Raw genomic sequence first — 17,913 nt, 5'->3', positions numbered from 1 at the left:
CCCCTACCCCGTACCTCCCGGCTGGCGGAATGGGCGCTAAAGGCACCCCCCCAAGGCTGCCTGCTAGGAATTTGCGGGGTCCCTGGGATCTGAAGCCCCCAAATCCGGCACCGGCTCCTCCAGGCGGTCTGTGCCTCTGCAAGGGTGGCAGCCGGGCCTCCCAGCCCTTGCCATTGTCAGCGATTCGGGAGGGCCGTCTGGGAGCTCTAAACATCCTAGACAAGGACCCGGACGCTGGCCTTTTCAGGGGCCTCCGGCTCCAACCCACCTAAAAGACAAGAGAGCAAACCCCCAGCCCCTCCCTCAGACCCAGGAGTCTGGACCCCAGCACCTCCATCCCCCAGGACCCAGGGATCTGGAACCTCAGCCGCCTTCCTCCCTCAGACCCAAGATTTCGGCCCCTGCTTCTTTGAGACTTAGGGTCCCACCTCCACAGACTTGTGTCTCAAGCACCCTGGCCGGGAACCGAGATGCACAGTCCCTTCCTCCCTCTGGGACCCACACGTTCAGGTCCCCAGACTCTTCTTTTTCAGGGATGTGAGCCCTCACCCCGGCTTGGAGCCCACAGCCTTGCCCCCTCACTGGCGTCTACTCGCACACAAACCCTCCGGGGTCTGCCCGCAGGGGCCCAGGTGTCCTGCACTACACTCCCCCCCCCCCCCCCCCCCAGCGCTTTAGGGCACGCTGGCCCCAGCCTCTCTAGCATGAGGGACAGGAGCTGGGCAGCTGGCCTGGCGGACCCTCCCGGGGGTCAGGCCGTGTCTAGGAGGAAAGCAGACAATGCTTTCGTCCTGGATGTTTGAGTACCCACGGGTGACAGAGGCAAGGGTGCCTCAATAAAAGGAGGGGTATTGGTTTCCTCGGAGGCCTGGATGGATTGGGTGCCTGAGGGTGACATCCATGAGTCCTGGACTCGGGGGGCCCCTGAGGATGGTCTGAGCTGGGGGGGGTCGGGTTGTCTGAGTGCCTAATAGGGACTGGGCCTGGAGGAGGGGCCCAGAGGCCTGGACCTGAGGGAGAAGGGACGGGGGAGGGGGGGGCAGGGGGGGCTGGACTTTAGGGTCTGAGGGAAGAGGGGTCCGGGGACTTGAATTTCTGGATCCGAGAGAGGAGGGGGCTGGGAGCCTGGCCTCCTAGCTTCCTGAGGGAGACCCAGTTTGCAAGCCTGGCCTTCTGGGGCAATAGAAGCCAAAAGATGGGTCCTACAGGGACCTGGGAAGGGCCTTCTCAAGGCTCAGAGTGGGGAGGGGGCAGAGGGCGGCAGCCCCCAGGCCCTGGAGTCCAGGTCCCAAGCAGTTGTGTCAACGCTGGGTTCTGGGTTCTGGGTCCCTGCCCCCAACACACACTTCCTCCCTTTTTATTTGCGACCCCTCATCCTCTCGTCCCAGGAGGAAGGCAGAGGCCCCGGAGCTGGGGGGCTGGTGGGGGGGAGGTCCCCTCCCCGCCCCCCCCTGCCCCCCCCCCCGCCCCCCGGGCCTTGGCAGGAGGAGGGGTCCCCAGGGAGGCCAAGAGGGGGGGCTGTGGGTCTCCCGGCAGGGGCAGACGGGGACTGAATGTTAATCGCATCCCGAGTGAGTGTGTGTGTGCGAGAACAGAGCGAGCGTGTGAGTCCCTCCCGCTCCGGCTCCTCCAAGAGGCGGCTGCTGCCGCCACCCTCCGCCCGCAGCCGCCCTCCGCCACCGGTGCCCAGCTGGGGGGTGTCGGCCTGGGTGGGTCCGCCCGGCCCCCAGGGGTCTCTCCTGCGCCTGCCATCTGCCCGGTGAGGATCTGTGTGTCAGGGTGTCTGGGGCCGGGCTGGCGAAGGGGGGGTGTGTCTGTAAGGGCTGCGGCGGCCGAGGGAGGGAGGGAGGGAGGGAGGGAGGGGTCTGTCTGTCTGTACCCACTCTGAGCCTCCTGCCTGGGTGTCGCGGGCCCCCCAGTTGCCTCCCCCCAGACCCCCCCCCCCAACCCCGGATGGATGGTGTGTACCTGGACTCTGAGCCTCCTGCCTGCGTCCGGCCGGGCGTCTGGCGTCCCCAGCTGCCTGTGTCCTCCTGTCTGTCCGAACAGCCCCGGACGGCAGTGGCAGCCCGGCCCCCAGTGGACCCCCGCGTGCGCGCGCGCGCGCGCGCGCGTGTGTGTGTGTGTGTGTGTGTGTGTGTCTCCCTCCTCAAGCTCCGGGGGTGTTGAGGGGGGAATCCCAGGGAAGTGAGGTCGTGCGTGTGTGTGTGTGTGTGTGTGTGTGTGTGTGTGTGTTTCTGCCTGGATTTGAGTGTGGGGGTGCTGGGGGGGGGGGGGTCTGGAGGTGGCCAAGCGAGGAAGGGACAAGCGGCTCCCCAGACAGGCAGCCTCCCGCCACACACACACACACACACACACACACACACACACACACACCCCAGCCACCGGCTTCAGAGGTGACCCAGACAGACAGACTGACAGACACAGACGCTGGGGGGTGGGGGGGGGGGCGCTGAGGGCACAAAGGGCGGGGGTGCGAATGAGCTAGGGAGAGGCGGGACCGGACACATGGAAGGAGGGAGGAGCCGGGGCTGAAGCGGCAGGGGGGGGCACCCCAGGTGGGCGGAGGGGGGATCCCCACGGGGTCGGGGCGGCGAGAGGACACCCCGACAGCCTCCGCAATGTCCGGGGCCCAACTTCCAGCGCAACATGTGTAGCGGCGCCCTCGCCTAGTTGGGGTGGCCGCAACCTTGGGGGACAGACAGGGCAGGACGGGCCCGAAGACGAGGAGAGAGAGCCAGCCAGAGCCAGGGACAGGCAGGAGGTCCCCACCGCCGCCACCGCCACCGCCACCGCCGCCGCCGCCGCCGCCGCCGCCCCAGGGCCTGGGCCCCCAGCGGCTCCCTGAGCCCTCCGGGGAATCTTCGGGTCGCTGGACTCTGGGTTCTGGTCCTGCCCCCCGCAATACCCCCCCACAGAACAGGGTCATGAAAAGGTAAGGCCGGGGTAGGGGATGCAGGGGTGGGGGGTGGGGGTGGGAACGTGGACCCCCAGAGCTAGGACCGGGAAAGTTGGCCAGGGGCCTCAGGGAAGGAGGGGGACTGAATGGTGAGCAGAGGTCTTTGCCCCTCCCTCTCCAGCTCCCTTGTCTCCTGGGATCTCTCCTCCGCCCCCTCTCTGAGCCCCTTTCTCCTGGGTGCCTACACCTCAGACCTCCTAACCCCCCATTTCTCGGACACTTTGCACCCTCTCCCCAGCCCCGCATACCTGACGCCCCGTATCCCTCTGCCTCCCATCTCTCCATCCCTCTTCCCTCTGTATCCCCCTGCCCGCATTGATCTCCCCCCCTCCTCGCCGGCCGTCCCTCTCCCTCTCTCCTCTCGCTCTTCCCCTCCCTTCTCAGAGCTATGAGTCTGCTATTAATACCCCCGCCAAGGACCTTGAGGGCATCCAGGCCCCGAGCCCCCCGAGCCCCAGGCTGCCACCCCTTCCTCAAGGTTCTGGAATACCCTTCCAGCTTGTTCTGGGCACCAGGATTAGGGTGGGGAAGAACGGTGTTGGAGGTGGGGGGGGGGGAACGGGATGCCGTCTGCAGCACGACGCGAGGTGGGGGGGGCGGGCTGTTGATCCAAGTGGCCTCTCCTCTCTCCTGTGATGGATTGGGGGGGGGGAGGGATGGAGACAGGGACACCCCAGGAATCTCTGGCACCCTCCTCTTCCTCAGCTGGGGGACAGCCTGAGGACCTGAGTGGGGGGACAGGAAGCTGGAGCTGGCTGGGGTTGGGTGGGGGGAGCTCCCAGGATGTTGGGACTGACGGGGCTTGAGACAAAAAGCGGGTCCTTAAGGGAGAAGAGGGCCAGGGGCCTGGACTCCTGGTTTCTGGACATAGAGGAGGCTGGGCACCCAGTCTGGGGGGCAGGGGGGGGCCAGGACTCCTGGGTCCTGGCAGAGGGCAGAACTGAGCACCTGGGCTCCAGAGCCAAGAGTCTTGAGTCTCTACGGGAGAAGTTAGAGCTTCTGTGTCTGAGGGAAGAGGGGGCTGGGGGCTCAGTCTCCTGAGTCTCTGACAGGGCAAGGTCGGGGGGAGGGGTCTGGCTCTTTGGCCCCATGGGAATGGACCTGGGGACTGAGCCTCAGGAGGTGGACCTTGGGGGCCTGGGCAATGTGATCCCTGCAGGCACAGGTCCTGGACAGGGCCTCCAGAGGCCCCCCAGCTGCTGGGGGTGCCACGTCTCAGACCCTGGAGGTGTGGGCGCCTGCCCTCCCCGATGGCGGACTGGTCATCCAGCTTCCTGAAGGGTGGGGCTGGAGCCGTCCTCCTGGACCTCCGCAGGGAGCAGGACCCTGAGGTCCCCTAGGACCCAGGCCAAGCAGGGGAAGGTCTGAGGCAGAGGAGAGTCGGAGGGATGAGAAGCCACGGGGAAAAGAGGAAAGAGCGAGTGTTAACCCCGCGGGGGCCAGGCCACAGCTGTGGGTTATTTTGGGGTGGGGGGGGGCTATTCTGAGCGCTGATTGAGCCAGCTGCTTGGGGAAGGGCAGAGGAGAGGAGGGGCCGGGGGGAGCCAGGATTTGGGGGGGCCAGGCATACTTGGAGTCCCCACCCCCATCCCTGGGGTGACAGTGGCCCAGGATCGCTGGGAAGGCAGGTGGAGGGGGGCAGAGCAAGGCCTCCAGGCAGGGGAAGGGGTGTGGGCCTCTCCCCCACCCTGGCTATCTGTGGGGTAGAGGAGGCCTGCGCTACCATGGCAACCGGATAGGAGCCTGATTGACAGCCAAGAGGGAACTCTTCCCTGTCTGGACCCCCTCACCCCTTCAGGAAGCCCCTAGTGCAGACTCTAATCTCTCTCCGGGGAACCAGGAGCCCAGGCCCCCAGTGCCCTCCTCCTTCAGACCCAGGAGCCAGGAGTCTGGGCTCCCAGCCCGACCACCCCAGGCAGCTAGCATTCAACAGGGGACACAGGAAGAGATGCTGTATTTCCTCTAATTTACTAAATTGCTCTGGGCTGGGAGCCAGGGACCCCCGCCACCCCCCCCCCCCAGCTCTCCACAGCTGTGCCCCCCAACCCCACAAGCCAGCCTGGACTGGGACTCTCTTTCTAGCTCTGAGAACAGTGCGGGGTTGGGGGGGAGGGAGATAGAACAGGAGTAACGGGGCAAAAACAGGTTGGGGGTTGTGGTCGAGGTGGGGGGTAAGGCCCTGGGGGCGTTTTCTCCCCTTGGGATGCCCCACTCATTTCTTTTTGTCTCTTCTTTCTCTCCCCCCACACACCTGACCCCTTTTCCCTTTCTTTTTTTTTTTTTTTCCCCTCACTTTTTCTTCCTTTCATTTTTGATCCCTCCTGCCACCCGCCTTCCTGGCCTTCCTTTCATGTCTGTGCTGGGCACCTCCCTGGTGGGGGTCTTGATCTTTCCCTTGGTTCGCTATTTCTGTCTTCCTATGTTTTCTGTCTGCTCTGCCTGCCTCCTCCCTCAATCTCTGTGCTGCCTGTTTCTCTCTCGTGTGTCCGGGTCTCTTGGTGGCCGTGGGGTCTGTCTCCGGCTCTCCGGGCTTCTTTCCGTTTTCCGCCCTCTGTCCAACTTTCTCGCCTCTCCTATCTCTCCCACCTTCCTTGCTTATCTCTGCCGTCTCTCCCGGCCTCCCTGTCACTCCCCCCCTACTTCTGTCGCTCTGGCTTATCTCTGCCACCTTCCTCTCCCGGTGTCTGTCACTCTGCGCCTCTCTACCCCCCGTCTCTGTTTCTCCTTTCCCTCTCCCTCCTTGTTCCCGTCCATGCCTCCCTCCAACCATCTCTCTGTGGCTGTTTTCCTCTCACTCCCTATCTCCCTGGGTCTCTCTCTCTGCTCCCATTCTGACCCCATCGCTGTGGGTTTGTTACCCATCCGTCCTGCATCATTGTCCACCCCATTCTTGCCGCGTCTCTTGTCCCTCCCTCTGCACCTGCTCTGTCCCCGTTACCCACCTCTACTTTCCCTGGCTCTGTGGCCGTCCCTGTGCCTCGCTCTCTCCGTCTCTGGCTCTCCCCGTGCCCGTGCCTCTCTCCGCCTCTACTACCCCGACCTTTCCCTCTCCTCCCTCTCTCTGCGTCTCCCCTTCCCTGTATCTCCTCTTCTCCGTGTCTCTCTGCATCTTGTCCCCCCCGTCTCGGTCTCCCCATCTCTGTGTCTCCCCCTCCTGTGTGTCTCTCTCCGCTCCCGGGGTCTCCCCGGCTCTGCGCGCCCCCTCTCCCGTGTCAGAGGCCGCCCGGAGGGGCCCGCAGGCGATGCGCGGCGCCGGTGGCCCCCGCGGCCCTCGGGGCCCCGCTAAGATGCTGCTGCTGCTGGCGCTGGCCTGCGCCAGCCCGTTCCCGGAGGAGGCGCCGGGACCGGGCGGGGCCGGCGGGCCCGGCGGGGGCCCCGGCGGGGCGCGGCCGCTCAACGTGGCGCTCGTGTTCTCGGGGCCCGCGTACGCGACCGAGGCGGCGCGCCTGGGCCCGGCCGTGGCGGCGGCCGTGCGCAGCCCGGGCCTGGACGTGCGACCGGTGGCGCTGGTGCTCAACGGCTCGGACCCGCGCAGCCTCGTGCTGCAGCTCTGCGACCTGCTGTCGGGGCTGCGCGTGCACGGCGTCGTGTTCGAGGACGACTCGCGCGCGCCCGCCGTCGCGCCCATCCTCGACTTCCTGTCGGCGCAGACCTCGCTGCCCATCGTGGCCGTGCACGGCGGCGCCGCGCTCGTGCTCACGCCCAAGGTGCGCGCGACCCGCGGGGGGGGGCGGGGCCGGCCGCAGGGGGCGGGGCCCAGCCTGAGGGTCCGCATCTGGGCCGCAGTGGGGCCGGCGGGTGGAGTCAGATCTAGGTAAGGGGCGGGGTTGACACGGAGGGGCGTGGTCTATACAGAACTCGCGGGCCCCTCCGGGGGACTGACCTAGGAGCAGGGTCTGAGAGAGGCCTTGCGTGGCGTGGACGGTCAGAGTATGGGGAGGGTTGAGGGTCTGCGGGAGAAGCGAGTCGGGGGGGGGAGTGGCACCCGGGGAAGAGGCGGGGCGGGGCGGGCCAGCGAGGGCCGGGGACTGGTTACAGATAGGGACCCGCCCGGGATGTAAGCTCTGAGGGCGGGGTGGGATCTGGGATGGGCAAGGGGAGAGTCGGTTGGAAAGGAATGGGGTTCAGGAAGGGGTGAGGCCTAGTGAGGAGGCGGGGGCCAGGAAGGCAGGGAGAGGGCCAGGAAAGAGGGTACTGAGGTCAGGGACGGGCAGGGGCTTGGCCTGGAGGGCATGGGCTCCAGAGGTCGAGGTAGAAGGACGGAGCCATCCGGTGAAAGGAGGGGCAGGAGAAGGGGAGGAGTCGTTAGTGAGAGGTGGGCCGGGGAAGGTAGTCAGGGAAGGGGCAGAGCTAGCCGGTGAGGAGCCAGGCCAGGAAGGTGGCAGGGCCTACGCTGTGGACTACAGGGGCGGGGCCTAGACAAGGAGACAGTCGCGGAATGGGGGTTGGGCAGAGGCATGCCCCAGTTGTAAAGTGTGGAAAGAGAGAATCCGGAGGGTGGGCCTGCGAGGATGAAGGGCCACCAGAGAGGCAGGCCCAGCCGAAATGAAAGATCAAACCCAGGACCCTGCAGGGGAGAGGGGGCGGCGGCTGGAGCTGGCTGCGGCCCCGCAAAGAGGTCTGCAGCCCGAGGGCACAGGGGGACCAGCTGGAGCGGACTTCTGGTAGGAAAGGACAGAACTGGACCAAGTCTGGTGTGCGGACTGACAAGGAGAAGGGATCCGCTAAGAGGAGGAGCCTGAGAAGGGGCGGGGCCTGTTCAGGGGTGGAGCCAGCGGAACAGAGGTGGCATTTGCCGTGGATGGGGCCATCTGAGTGGGCGGAGCCTAAGTCCCCAGCAGGTCCCTGCTGAGAGGGCCGGTGGCCTTGTGACTAGGTCAGAATTACATCCTGGGATTCGTAGCTCTCTCCTGACCGGAGCATTCTGGGAAGGGCCTCTGTCCAACTTTCTTCTCTGAGACAGGAGTTGCCCAGAGATTTGCAGGCAGATCCCCTTCGAGGTGACTTCTTATGACGGCGTGGCTGCCACCTTTGTCGCCTACCGAGGGATGTGGTTCCTCCTGCCTCCGTTGCCCCTGATAAATGTGGGCCTCTCTGTTTACGGCCACCCGGGAACTGGGACCCTGCTCAGCGCCCTCTCGTTGCCTTCCGGGAAATGTAGTCCCTTCAGTATCTCTGGATGGAAGAAGGCGTGGTCCTCGCAGGGCCATCATGCCTCCACTGAATGCCGGGACCGTGACCCCCTCAGCACATCTCCACTTGCCAAGGACGAGGCCCTCTCGGGATTCTCGTTGCACGCTGGGAGGCCTCATCCCCTCAGGACAACCGCCCAAGTCTCCTACCCGTATAACCACAGGCACACGCCTGGGAAGAAAGTCCGTTTCTTGTCACTGAGGGCTGATTCTGTGCCAGGGCTGTTTTAGCTTCTGGGGAAGACAGTTATGAAAGGAAAAAAAAAAAAAAAAAAAAAAAAAGATACGCCCCCTGCTGTCTTGTGTAGTTTGCATTCTAACGGGGAGACAGGAAGCAAATAGCAGATGCCAAAATCTGTCCTGGAGGAAAGGTAATGACTGAGGATGGGGCTCCATTCAGTAGATGGCAGTCAGGGGAGGCCTCCCTGAGGAGGTGATAACCGAGCTGGACCTGACGAATGAGGAGCGGTAGATCCAGCGTGCAGCGTGAAGGAGCTGGGGGAAAGTGTGCCCGAGAGAGAGAGAGAGAGAGAAGCCAGCTACGGGCCAAGCCCTCCAAGCTGGAAGGAACTTGATGTGTTTGAGGAAGAACAAAGAGGCGGGGGGTGGCGGGGAGGTGGGGGGTCGGAGAGGCAACGAGGGCCTGTTCGCGCAGGGCCTGTGGACCACAGTGAGGACTTTGGCTTTGACTAGAAGGTAGAATTATTGGAAGGTGTTCAACCCAGAAGGGATTTGATCCAACTGGTATTTTGACAAGATTGACTCTGTCTGGCTGCTGGATGGAGAATGGCCTGGAAGATTGGGGGGAAAAAAAAGTGTTAGCGGAGAGGGGTCAGGAAGCTGTTATAGTTGTCTAAGCCAGAACGTGACCAACGAGGGTTGTGATAAGGCGGCAGACCAGAACATCTGTGGAAGAACAGATGACTGGGGTTATGTTTTGAACGGAGAGCCGAGAAGACTGGAAAATGGCCTGGATCAGGCAGGAGAGAAAGAGAAGGAAAGGAGAATTTAGCTTTGGGACCTGAGGATCTGGGTGAATAAGGATAGGAAGAGAGGGAACAAGTTTGAGGCCAGGGGGAAAGATCAAGATCAAAATCCTAATCTTGAGATGCCTCTGGGAAATCCAAGAGGAGAGGTTGAGAAGAAAGGGGGCTAGGTCCGTCTGAAGTCCACGAGAGAGGTGGTAACTGTATAGGAGCCAGCAACGTTCCATCCCGGGTAGTAGAACTTTCTGCGGTGATGAAGATGGTCTATATCTGCCCGGTCCAGTCTGTCGGCCACTAGCCATGTGTGCTGTTGAGAGCTTGACGTGTGGTTAGTGCAGCCAAGGCACTAAATGTTACTTAACTTCAATTAATTTAAACGGGCAGCAGCTACCATATTGGACAGCACAGGAGGCAGTTTTTTTTGGTTCTTTTTTTTTTTTTTCCAGTGTTTAGTTTTGAGAGCGCGCGCGCGAGACAGAATCCAAAGCAGGCTCCAGGCTCTGAGCCTGAGGCGGGGCCTGAACTCACGAACTGTAAGATCATGACCTGAGCCAAACAACCGCCTGAGCCACCCAGGCGCCCTATGGAGACAGTATTTAAATGCGCGGGTCTGGATGAGATCGCCAGGGAGGGAGGACGGAGAAAAAAGAGGAGACAAGGGCACTACTGCATTTAGAATACTGAGGAACTGTCCAACAAAGGAAAAAGTCATGGAGGTAGCAGGCAAACATCAGAGAAGGGCAAATCCACCCAGCGAAGCTGCTTCCGGCTGGGAGTGACGGTACCTTCGGCACCCTCGTTGCATGCTGGGAGATGTAGTCCCTCTCGGTGGAGGCTGGGGACTGTAGTTCCCTCCCTGGATGCTGGGCGTGTCCTAGGGTGATGTGAGCTGCTGTAACAGATAAACCCCCACGTCTCGGTGGCTCAGCCCCATAGAAGGCTGTTTCTCACGCGTATAAAATCCAAACAGGTGTTCCTGACCGCAGGGGGCTCTCCTCCAAGGGATGTCTCAGGGACTCAGGCTCCTCCCTCTTGCGGCTCTGTAATCCCCTAGGACCTCAGAGCTCTCTGCTGGGGCCTCTGCCCCGGTGCTCAGGCAGGGAGGAGAGTCAGGTGCACGGGGAGGCGAGAGAGCTTTGACGGATAGGCCTAGAACTCAGTCGCGAGGCGACACCTACCCCAGGCCCAGCTCTGTGCTCCAGCAAGACAGGTAGAGGGGTCTGTGAAGAGCTAGGCCACCGGGGTGCCCTTGTCAGCTGCCGGGAGATGAGATCCCTCTTGACCACTGGGAACCGAAGGCCCCTCAGGGACTGCTGGGAGCTGTGGCCTCCGCACGTCACGGGGCCTGACATCCCCCTCCTCCCCGCGCAGGAGAAGGGCTCCACCTTCCTGCAGCTGGGCTCGTCCACAGAGCAGCAGCTCCAGGTAATTTTCGAGGTGCTGGAGGAGTACGACTGGACGTCCTTCGCAGCGGTGACCACGCGCGCCCCCGGCCACCGGGCCTTCCTGTCCTACATCGAGGTGCTGACGGATGGCAGCATGGTGGGCTGGGAGCACCGCGGGGCCCTGACGCTCGACCCCGGAGCGGGCGAGGCCGTGCTGGGTGCCCAGCTCCGCAGCGTCAGCGCCCAGATCCGCCTGCTCTTCTGCGCCCGCGAAGAGGCCGAGCCGGTGTTCCGGGCCGCGGAGGAGGCGGGCCTCACCGGGCCTGGCTACGTGTGGTTCATGGTGGGGCCCCAGCTGGCTGGAGGCGGCGGCTCGGGCGCCCCGGGCGAGCCCCCTCTGCTGCCAGGAGGCACCCCACTGCCCGCCGGGCTGTTTGCAGTGCGCTCGGCCGGCTGGCGGGACGACCTGGCCCGGCGCGTGGCGGCCGGCGTGGCGGTGGTGGCCAGAGGCGCCCAGGCTCTGCTGCGTGACTACGGCTTCCTGCCCGAGCTCGGCCACGACTGTCGTGCCCAGAACCGCACCCACCGCGGGGAGAGTCTACACAGGTGAGCGGGGGGTTGCTGTAGGAGGGCTGTGGGAAGCCTCTAGAGCCGGACTACCCGCTCGCCGGCCGAGCAGCCTCGGACGGGTCGCGGCCCCTCTCAGAGCCCCGGTGTTCTCTTCTGTAAAGTGGACACAGTGGGGTCTCCTTCCTGGGGTTACACTAGATAACTTGGAAAAGAAACACCCAAGACACAGTGAGCGTGTTATTACAACAGTTCGCGATTTTCAGACGATGGTTTGTTTGTTTCACAGTGTAATGTCTCTGAAATCAATATATGCCTGACGATTGGCGGCTTCTCGCGGTTTAATTGGCAGTGCGTTTTTCTTTCCTCGTGGTACATAGAAATAATGATACATCTTAAGGATTTACTTATTTTTGAGAGAGAGCGTGCGAGCGGGGAAGGGGCAGAGAGGAGGGGTGGGGACAGAAGAGCTGAAGCAGGCTCTGCACGGACAGCAGCCAGCCCGAGGCGGGGGCTCGAACTCACGAACCGTGGCAATCGTGTGGCGATCGGCCTGGGCCGGAGTTGGACGCTCAACCGACTGAGCCACTCAGGCGCCCCGAGTTACATCTTCTACTTGCGGGCACCTCAGATGTGGTGGAATGCATCCAGAGTATAAGCTGGATTTCAGTAACAAAATGACCCCAACAATTCAGTGCCCCAAACGAGGTACAAGTTGTTCTGTCGATCCGGAAATGAGGGGCACCTGGCTGGTTCAGGCGGTAAAGAGTGCGACTCTCCATCTCTGGGTCGTAGGTTCGAGCCCCCGGTGGGGAGTAGAGATCACTTAAAAATAAAATCTTAGGGGCGCCTGGGTGGCGCAGTCGGTTAAGCGTCCGACTTCAGCCAGGTCACGATCTCGCGGTCCGTGAGTTCGAGCCCGCATCAGGCTCTGGGCTGATGGCTCGGAGCCTGGAGCCTGCTTCCGATTCTGTGTCTCCCTCTCTCTCTGCCCCTCCCCCGTTCATGCTCTGTCTCTCTCTGTCCCAAAAATAAATTAAAAACGTTGAAAAAAAAAATTTAAAAAAAAATTTAAAAAAAAAAAAATAAAATCTTAAAGGGGCGCCTGGGTGGCGGTTAGGAGTCCGATTTCGGCTCAGGTCATGATGTCACGGTCCGTGGGTTCAAGCCCCCGCGTCTGGCTCTGTGCTAACAGCTCAGAGCCTGGAGCCTGCTTCGGATTCTGTGTCTCCCTCTCCCTCTGCCCCGCCCCCGCTCAGACTGTGTGTGTGTGTGTGTGTCTCAAAAATAAATAAACGTTTGAAAAAATTTAGTAAAATAAAATCTTAAAAAAAAAAAAATCCAGACATGAGTGTTCCAGGCTATCGCAGGCTCTGTTGTCCCAGGTGATCATTCAGGGACCCAGGACCCTCCCGCCTTGTTGCTCTGCCCCCCTTCTTTGCGGGGTCCAAGCTGCGTCCTTGGCGTGTCTGAATTCTAGTTCCTGAGAAGGAGGAAAGAGAGGAAGTGGGGAGCGAGCGATTTCCTTTTTGGGGCAAGTGCTACGGCAGGGACAAGGCATCCTTTCCGTTGGCGAGAATGACGTCATGCGCCCGGGGCTGCCTGATTGGTTGGTGACAGTGGCGTCCATGCAGATTGGTGAGACGGCAGTTCTGATTGGCTGGCGCCTGCGCCGTGCCGAGTGTTAGAGTTCGAAGGTCCCTCCTGCGCGTGCCTGGGCGCTGGCCGCCGGGAGGCCTGGGAAGCGTGGACTCTGGCTGGACAGGCCAGAGGAGGACAGGGTTTGGTGGGAAACAGCATCTCCGCCGCAGGAAGTGTAGGCAATGATGAGTCTGGTGACAGAACAGTGGAAGGAGAGCCCTCTGATCCTGAAGCGAGGGCGAGGGGAGCTTAGGAAGAGGGGGTGGGTGGGGCTTAGGAAGGGGTGGGCGGAACTTAGGAAGAGGGTGGGTGGGGCTTAGGAAGAGGGGTGGGCGGAGCTTAGGAAGAGGGGTGGGTGGAGAAGAAAACCTAGGGGGAGTGACGTGAAGTTGGTGACTAGGGGAACAGGAGCCAGGGAGGAGGTGAGGAGAGCATCCCTCGTTCATAAATACTTACTGAGCGCCCGCTGGGAACGAGGGCTCGTGCTGGGCTCTGGGAACACAAGAGATGAATAAGCCCATGAACTTCTCTTCAAAGAACACAGGGTCCTGGAGGGGTGGCAGACAGGGACGGGATCATGACAACACGGTGTGCGGCTTGCAATCCTGGGGGTGGCGCGGGCATTGTGGGAGCGCCAGCAGGAGTTACTGTCTGAGCCAAGACATTTCGGGTTGCAGGGAGCAGAGACTCATTCAACTTTCCTGAGGGAAAAGGGGGTTTATTGGCAAGATAAACACAGCAGCCCAGACGCCAGGAATTGAGGCCAATCTCTTTCTGATTGTGTCCCTCTCACTCTCTCGGTCCCTGCCTCCCCCCCCCCCCCCCCCCCCCCCCGGCCCCTTCCCGACTTGCCACGCTCTGGTTCTCTCCTTACCACTGCTCACGCAGAATCTCAGCTCTCTGCTAACCCTCATCGTTTCATCCCATCCTGTCTACCACCCATCCCCCCTCCCCCAATCTCGCAGCCAACGTCTTCCCAAAGAAAGAATTCCATTGGCCCCAATCAGCCTTCCAAACGAGGCTGCACAGTCACGGGTCTGCGTATGGAGTCAGGGAGGTTTCCAAGACGAGGAGCTCTCTGAGCTGAGACCTGACAGTTGAATTGCTCAACTCACTCATTCACTGAAAAGCCCTTTACTGCGTAGTCTTCTGTGTGCCAAGCACTGCTTTAGACACAAGAGTACATAGTATTATTAGAATAAGGTCTCCGCTCTCATAGAGCTTACCAGCTCATAGCAGAGACAAAAACAGCGAACAGACAAGACAAGGAAGAAAACATACCAGCAGGTGATGAAACAGGTAGAACGTGATAAGAAATGCCCAGGATTCCAAGTCAGGCGAGGTCGTGTGGGAAGGTCTTTCTGTGGAGGTGAAATTTGGAGGCTAAAAAAAAAAAAAAAAAAGCAGGGGGGGGATTAAAGGAAAAGAGCCAACTGTTGCAAGGTTTGAGTGAAGAGAAGGGAGAGAGAGCAGCCGGTGCCGAGGCCCTCGGGCTGGAATTGCCTGTTTGGGAGCCTGAAACAAAGCCACTGTGGCTGGTGCTGAGGGCACAGGAAAATAAGGGAGGCCCACAGAGGCCAAGCGCACGTAGGGCATTTGGGCCAGGTTAAGGGGGGTGGATATGATTCTAAGAGCGGCTCGGAGTTCACCAGAAAATAGTATTCCAGGCAGAAAGATCAACATCGTACAAAGGCCCAGAAGGGAGAAAAACTCAGGCAGGTGGCTGGACCCACAATAGCTCAGGGGCGGATGAAGGCAGGAGAATTAGGGGTTGGGGGTGATGAGGCTGGGGAGGTAGAGGGGGGCCAGGCCATAAGGGCCTTGAATGCCAGGTTGAGAGGCCGGACTTTGTTCTGGAGCACTGGGGAGCCATGGGGCAGGGGTCCAGGAAGCCCGGGGCGATGGAGAGGAGGGACGAGGGGGGCAGGAAGGTGGCACTTGGGGACTGATGGCCTGGGCAGGGGGAGGAGGGGGTGTGAGGATGGCCGTTGAGGGTCTGGTGCAGTGACCAAGGCCCTGTGGCAGGCGTTCACGGTACAGGTACCATTGCATAGTGAATGGGGAGTCCCGAGACCCTCTGGGGCTTCCCCCAGAGGAAGGGACACTTGAGCTGAATCTTGAAGACATAAGAATCAATCAGGGTGAGAAGGGACAGAAGAAACATTTTCCAGGCAGAGAGCACAGCACCTACAGTGGTCTAGAGATAGGAAGCCACTTGATACGTTTGGGGGACACTTTGTTGTTGTTGTTAAATTTATTTATTCCTGAGAGAGAGAGCATGAGCAGGGGTGGGGCTGAGAGAAAGGGAGAGAAAAAATCCCAAGCAGGCTCCTCACTGCCAGTTCAGAGCCCAGACTCAGGGCTCGAACCCACGAACTACGAGATCACGACCTGAGCCGAAATCAAGAGTCAGACGCTTCACCGACAGAGCCACCCAGGCCCCCCTGGGGGACACTTTGCATTCAGTGTTAGTGGGGCGCAAAAAGGGCTCAGGGCGGAAAGAATTTGAGGGTAGGAAGGGATCAGAGATGCGTCTGCACAGGCAGGTGGGGCCAGAATACACAGGGTCTCTAAGAGGACCTCAAACTCAAGCGGAGGGTCTGGGACCTTGTTCAGGGGGCACTGGGCAGTGAGCAGAGAGAGAACAAAGAAAAAGAAGACTTGGGTGTTCGGGATCTGGGGGGAGAGACTCCAGCCAGGGGCTGAGGCTGGTCCATAGAAGGGATTTTTCTCTGCCTTCACCCGCCTAGGGCCAGTCCAGGTACCCACATGTCCCCTCCCTTCCTCCTGGGCAGGTACTTCATGAATATTACCTGGGACAACCGGGATTACTCCTTCAATGAGGATGGCTTCTTGGTGAACCCCTCTCTGGTTGTCATCTCCCTCACCAGAGATAGGACTTGGGAGGTGGTGAGTCCCAGCCCCAACCTCAGGCATGGGAGAGGGTCCGGACTCCTGGGCACTGAGGGAGAGGGCGTGGGGACCCAGATGCCTGGGTCCTGGCAGAGAGAAGGGCTGAGGTCCTGGATTCTGGCCTCTGAGGGAGGGAGGAGCCTGGACTTTTAGGTCCTAGGGCGGGGGGGGGGGGGGGGGGGGAGGGGGGGGGGGTGGTGGGAGCCTAGACCTGTGGGTTCTCAGGGGGCCCAGACTCCTGCATCTAAGGGAGAAGGAGCTGGGAGCCTGCGCTCTGAGGAAGGAGGGCTGTGATGGGCAGAACATTCTGGAAAGTACCCTCCACCCCCGGAAGGAAGCCTGAATCCCCTTCTCTTGGCCAAGGTGGGCAGCTGGGAGCAGCAGACTCTCCGCCTCAAGTACCCGCTATGGTCCCGCTACGGCCGCTTCCTGCAGCCTGTGGATGACACACAGCACCTCACCGTGGCCACGCTGGAGGAGAGGCCCTTTGTCATTGTGGAGCCCGCCGACCCCATTAGTGGCACCTGCATCCGAGACTCCGTGCCCTGCCGGAGCCAGCTCAACCGCACCCACAGGTGACAGCCCGATCTCCAGGAGTTCCAGTTTCAAACTCCCTTGAAGCCCGGCAGCCCTGGCCCCAGCCCCCTCCTCCCTGGGCACTCAGCCCAGTCACCTTGGACCAGTCACGGAACTCCTCCGAGCCTCAGTTTCCCCAGAAAGCGCTAGCCATAGTTTTAGCTGCTGCTTGGCTCTCCCTCCACACCCTCACCCCATGGGGGAGTCTGGAGTGGGGGGTCCCCGGCATCCCCAAGCCTGCTCGCTCCCCCGCAGCCCTCCCCCGGACGCCCCCCGCCCGGAAAAGCGGTGCTGCAAGGGCTTCTGCATCGACATCCTGAAGCGGCTGGCGCAGACCATCGGCTTCAGCTACGACCTCTACCTGGTCACCAACGGCAAGCACGGAAAGAAGATCGACGGCGTCTGGAACGGCATGATCGGCGAGGTGAGGCGGGGACGCGGTCCGGGGAGGAGCCGGGCTGGGGCGGGGCCAAGGCGCTAGAGCCCTGGGGCCGGAGGGGCGTGGCCCGAAGGAGGGAAGCCGGGCTCGGAAGGGGCGGGGCTGGCCCCCGAAGAGCCCCGCCTCGGCGGCGGGGCGGGGCCACGAGGAGGGACGCGACCGCGAAAGGGGCGGGGCCAGGAGGGCGGCACCCTGAAAGAAGGGGGCGGGGCCGAGGGGGATGCCGCCCAAATCCGGAGAGCGGGTTCTCGGAGCCTCACGGGGCCTGGGGCTACCTCCTCCCACTCCCGTTCCCCGCCTCTCCCCTCCGCCTTTCGTGCCCCACTCTGCGTCCCCCTCATCCACTCTCCTAACCCTCTCTGTCCCCCTGTCTCTGGTCTCCTGGGGCCGGGCTTGCCCACCATCCTCCTCTATGTGCTTGAGCCAGCCGGGTCCCTTCACCCCCTTCCTCGCCCTCACCCCAGGTGTTCTACCAGCGCGCCGACATGGCCATCGGCTCCCTCACCATCAACGAGGAGCGCTCCGAGATCGTGGACTTCTCTGTCCCCTTCGTGGAGACGGGCATCAGTGTGATGGTGGCCCGCAGCAATGGCACCGTGTCCCCCTCGGCCTTCCTCGGTGAGCCCGGGGCCCTGGGACGGCGACACTGGGGCAGCTGCGTGCCCGGGTCCCATCCTGGTGTTGCCTGTCCCCGCGGTGTGACTCGCCAAGTTGGCATGGCTTCTGAGCTTCGGTTTCCCAGTCTGTAAAACGGGAGAAGCCATCTTACCACGAGGCCCAGGACACTGGAGCTTCAGGAACCTTCTCTGGCACATTCTCTTCAAGGCCCTGCGCCTTGCATTCTTGGAGTCGTAATTCTGTATGGTTTTTTTTCTTAAAGACACCCCTCCAAATTGTATAAGCTTCAGGCCCCACAAGCCCCAAGTCTTCCCTTGTATGTGAGATGAGGAAAAGAGATTAGCTTGGTAATGGCACATAGTAAGCGCTCGATTCACTTATCGGTGTTCACTGAGTACCTATCATGTGCCGGGCTCCGGGGCTGCACGCAAATCCCTGTCCTCTAAGAGCTCTTGGCCTCGTGGGGAAGACAGACAATAATCTCTTAAACGGATCCATGGGACGAAATCACTGCGGGTGGTGATGAAGAGGATGAGAAACTAAGCCAGGGGAAGAGTTGGAGGGGTACAGGCTCGGTGCCATCAGGGGAGGGCAGGAGGGCCCCTTTAGGCAGGTGACTCGGTCCTGTGGAGATCTG

At 61.6% G+C, this 17,913-nt stretch overlaps 1 protein-coding gene and 1 long non-coding RNA gene across 5 annotated transcripts in view; one reads left to right on the top strand and one right to left on the bottom strand.

Moving 5' to 3' along the window:
• Nucleotides 1-1,626: 1,626 nt before the first annotated feature.
• GRIN2D (glutamate ionotropic receptor NMDA type subunit 2D) overlaps nucleotides 1,627-17,913 on the top strand; it is a 39,636-nt gene continuing 23,349 nt past the window's right edge. Inside the window, exons 1-8 of one of the 2 annotated variants that reach the window (XM_078439603.2) lie at nucleotides 1,627-1,759; nucleotides 2,644-2,935; nucleotides 6,176-6,666; nucleotides 10,509-11,128; nucleotides 15,526-15,640; nucleotides 16,007-16,218; nucleotides 16,475-16,643; nucleotides 17,123-17,276. In XM_078439603.2, coding sequence (XP_078295729.1) covers nucleotides 6,202-6,666; nucleotides 10,509-11,128; nucleotides 15,526-15,640; nucleotides 16,007-16,218; nucleotides 16,475-16,643; nucleotides 17,123-17,276 — 1,735 coding nt within the window. In that variant the 5' untranslated portion in view covers nucleotides 1,627-1,759; nucleotides 2,644-2,935; nucleotides 6,176-6,201. Of the gene's footprint in view, nucleotides 1,760-2,643; nucleotides 2,936-6,175; nucleotides 6,667-6,828; nucleotides 6,884-10,508; nucleotides 11,129-15,525; nucleotides 15,641-16,006; nucleotides 16,219-16,474; nucleotides 16,644-17,122; nucleotides 17,277-17,913 lie in introns of those variants that run through there. The other variant, XM_078439604.2, reaches the window with a different exon arrangement.
• On the bottom strand, nucleotides 12,357-17,265 carry LOC132690788 (uncharacterized). Of its 3 annotated transcripts, XR_014136222.1 has the most exons (4): nucleotides 17,164-17,265; nucleotides 16,581-16,621; nucleotides 13,187-13,431; nucleotides 12,357-12,921 (listed from the first exon to the last, which is right to left on the bottom strand). It is a non-coding gene; the product is annotated as an uncharacterized LOC132690788 (long non-coding RNA). The 3 variants fall into 3 exon arrangements; XR_009615499.3 differs by lacking the exon at nucleotides 17,164-17,265 and having other exon boundaries at nucleotides 16,581-16,659; XR_014136223.1 differs by lacking the exons at nucleotides 16,581-16,621; nucleotides 17,164-17,265 and adding an exon at nucleotides 14,012-14,086.

The sequence above is a fragment of the Panthera onca genome, chromosome E2 (genome assembly GCF_046562875.1).
Source record: "Panthera onca isolate mPanOnc1 chromosome E2, mPanOnc1 haplotype 2, whole genome shotgun sequence".
Lineage (NCBI taxonomy): Eukaryota > Metazoa > Chordata > Mammalia > Carnivora > Felidae > Panthera > Panthera onca.
Note: the sequence above shows the minus strand (reverse complement) of the source record. Positions and strands in the feature narration are given on the sequence as shown.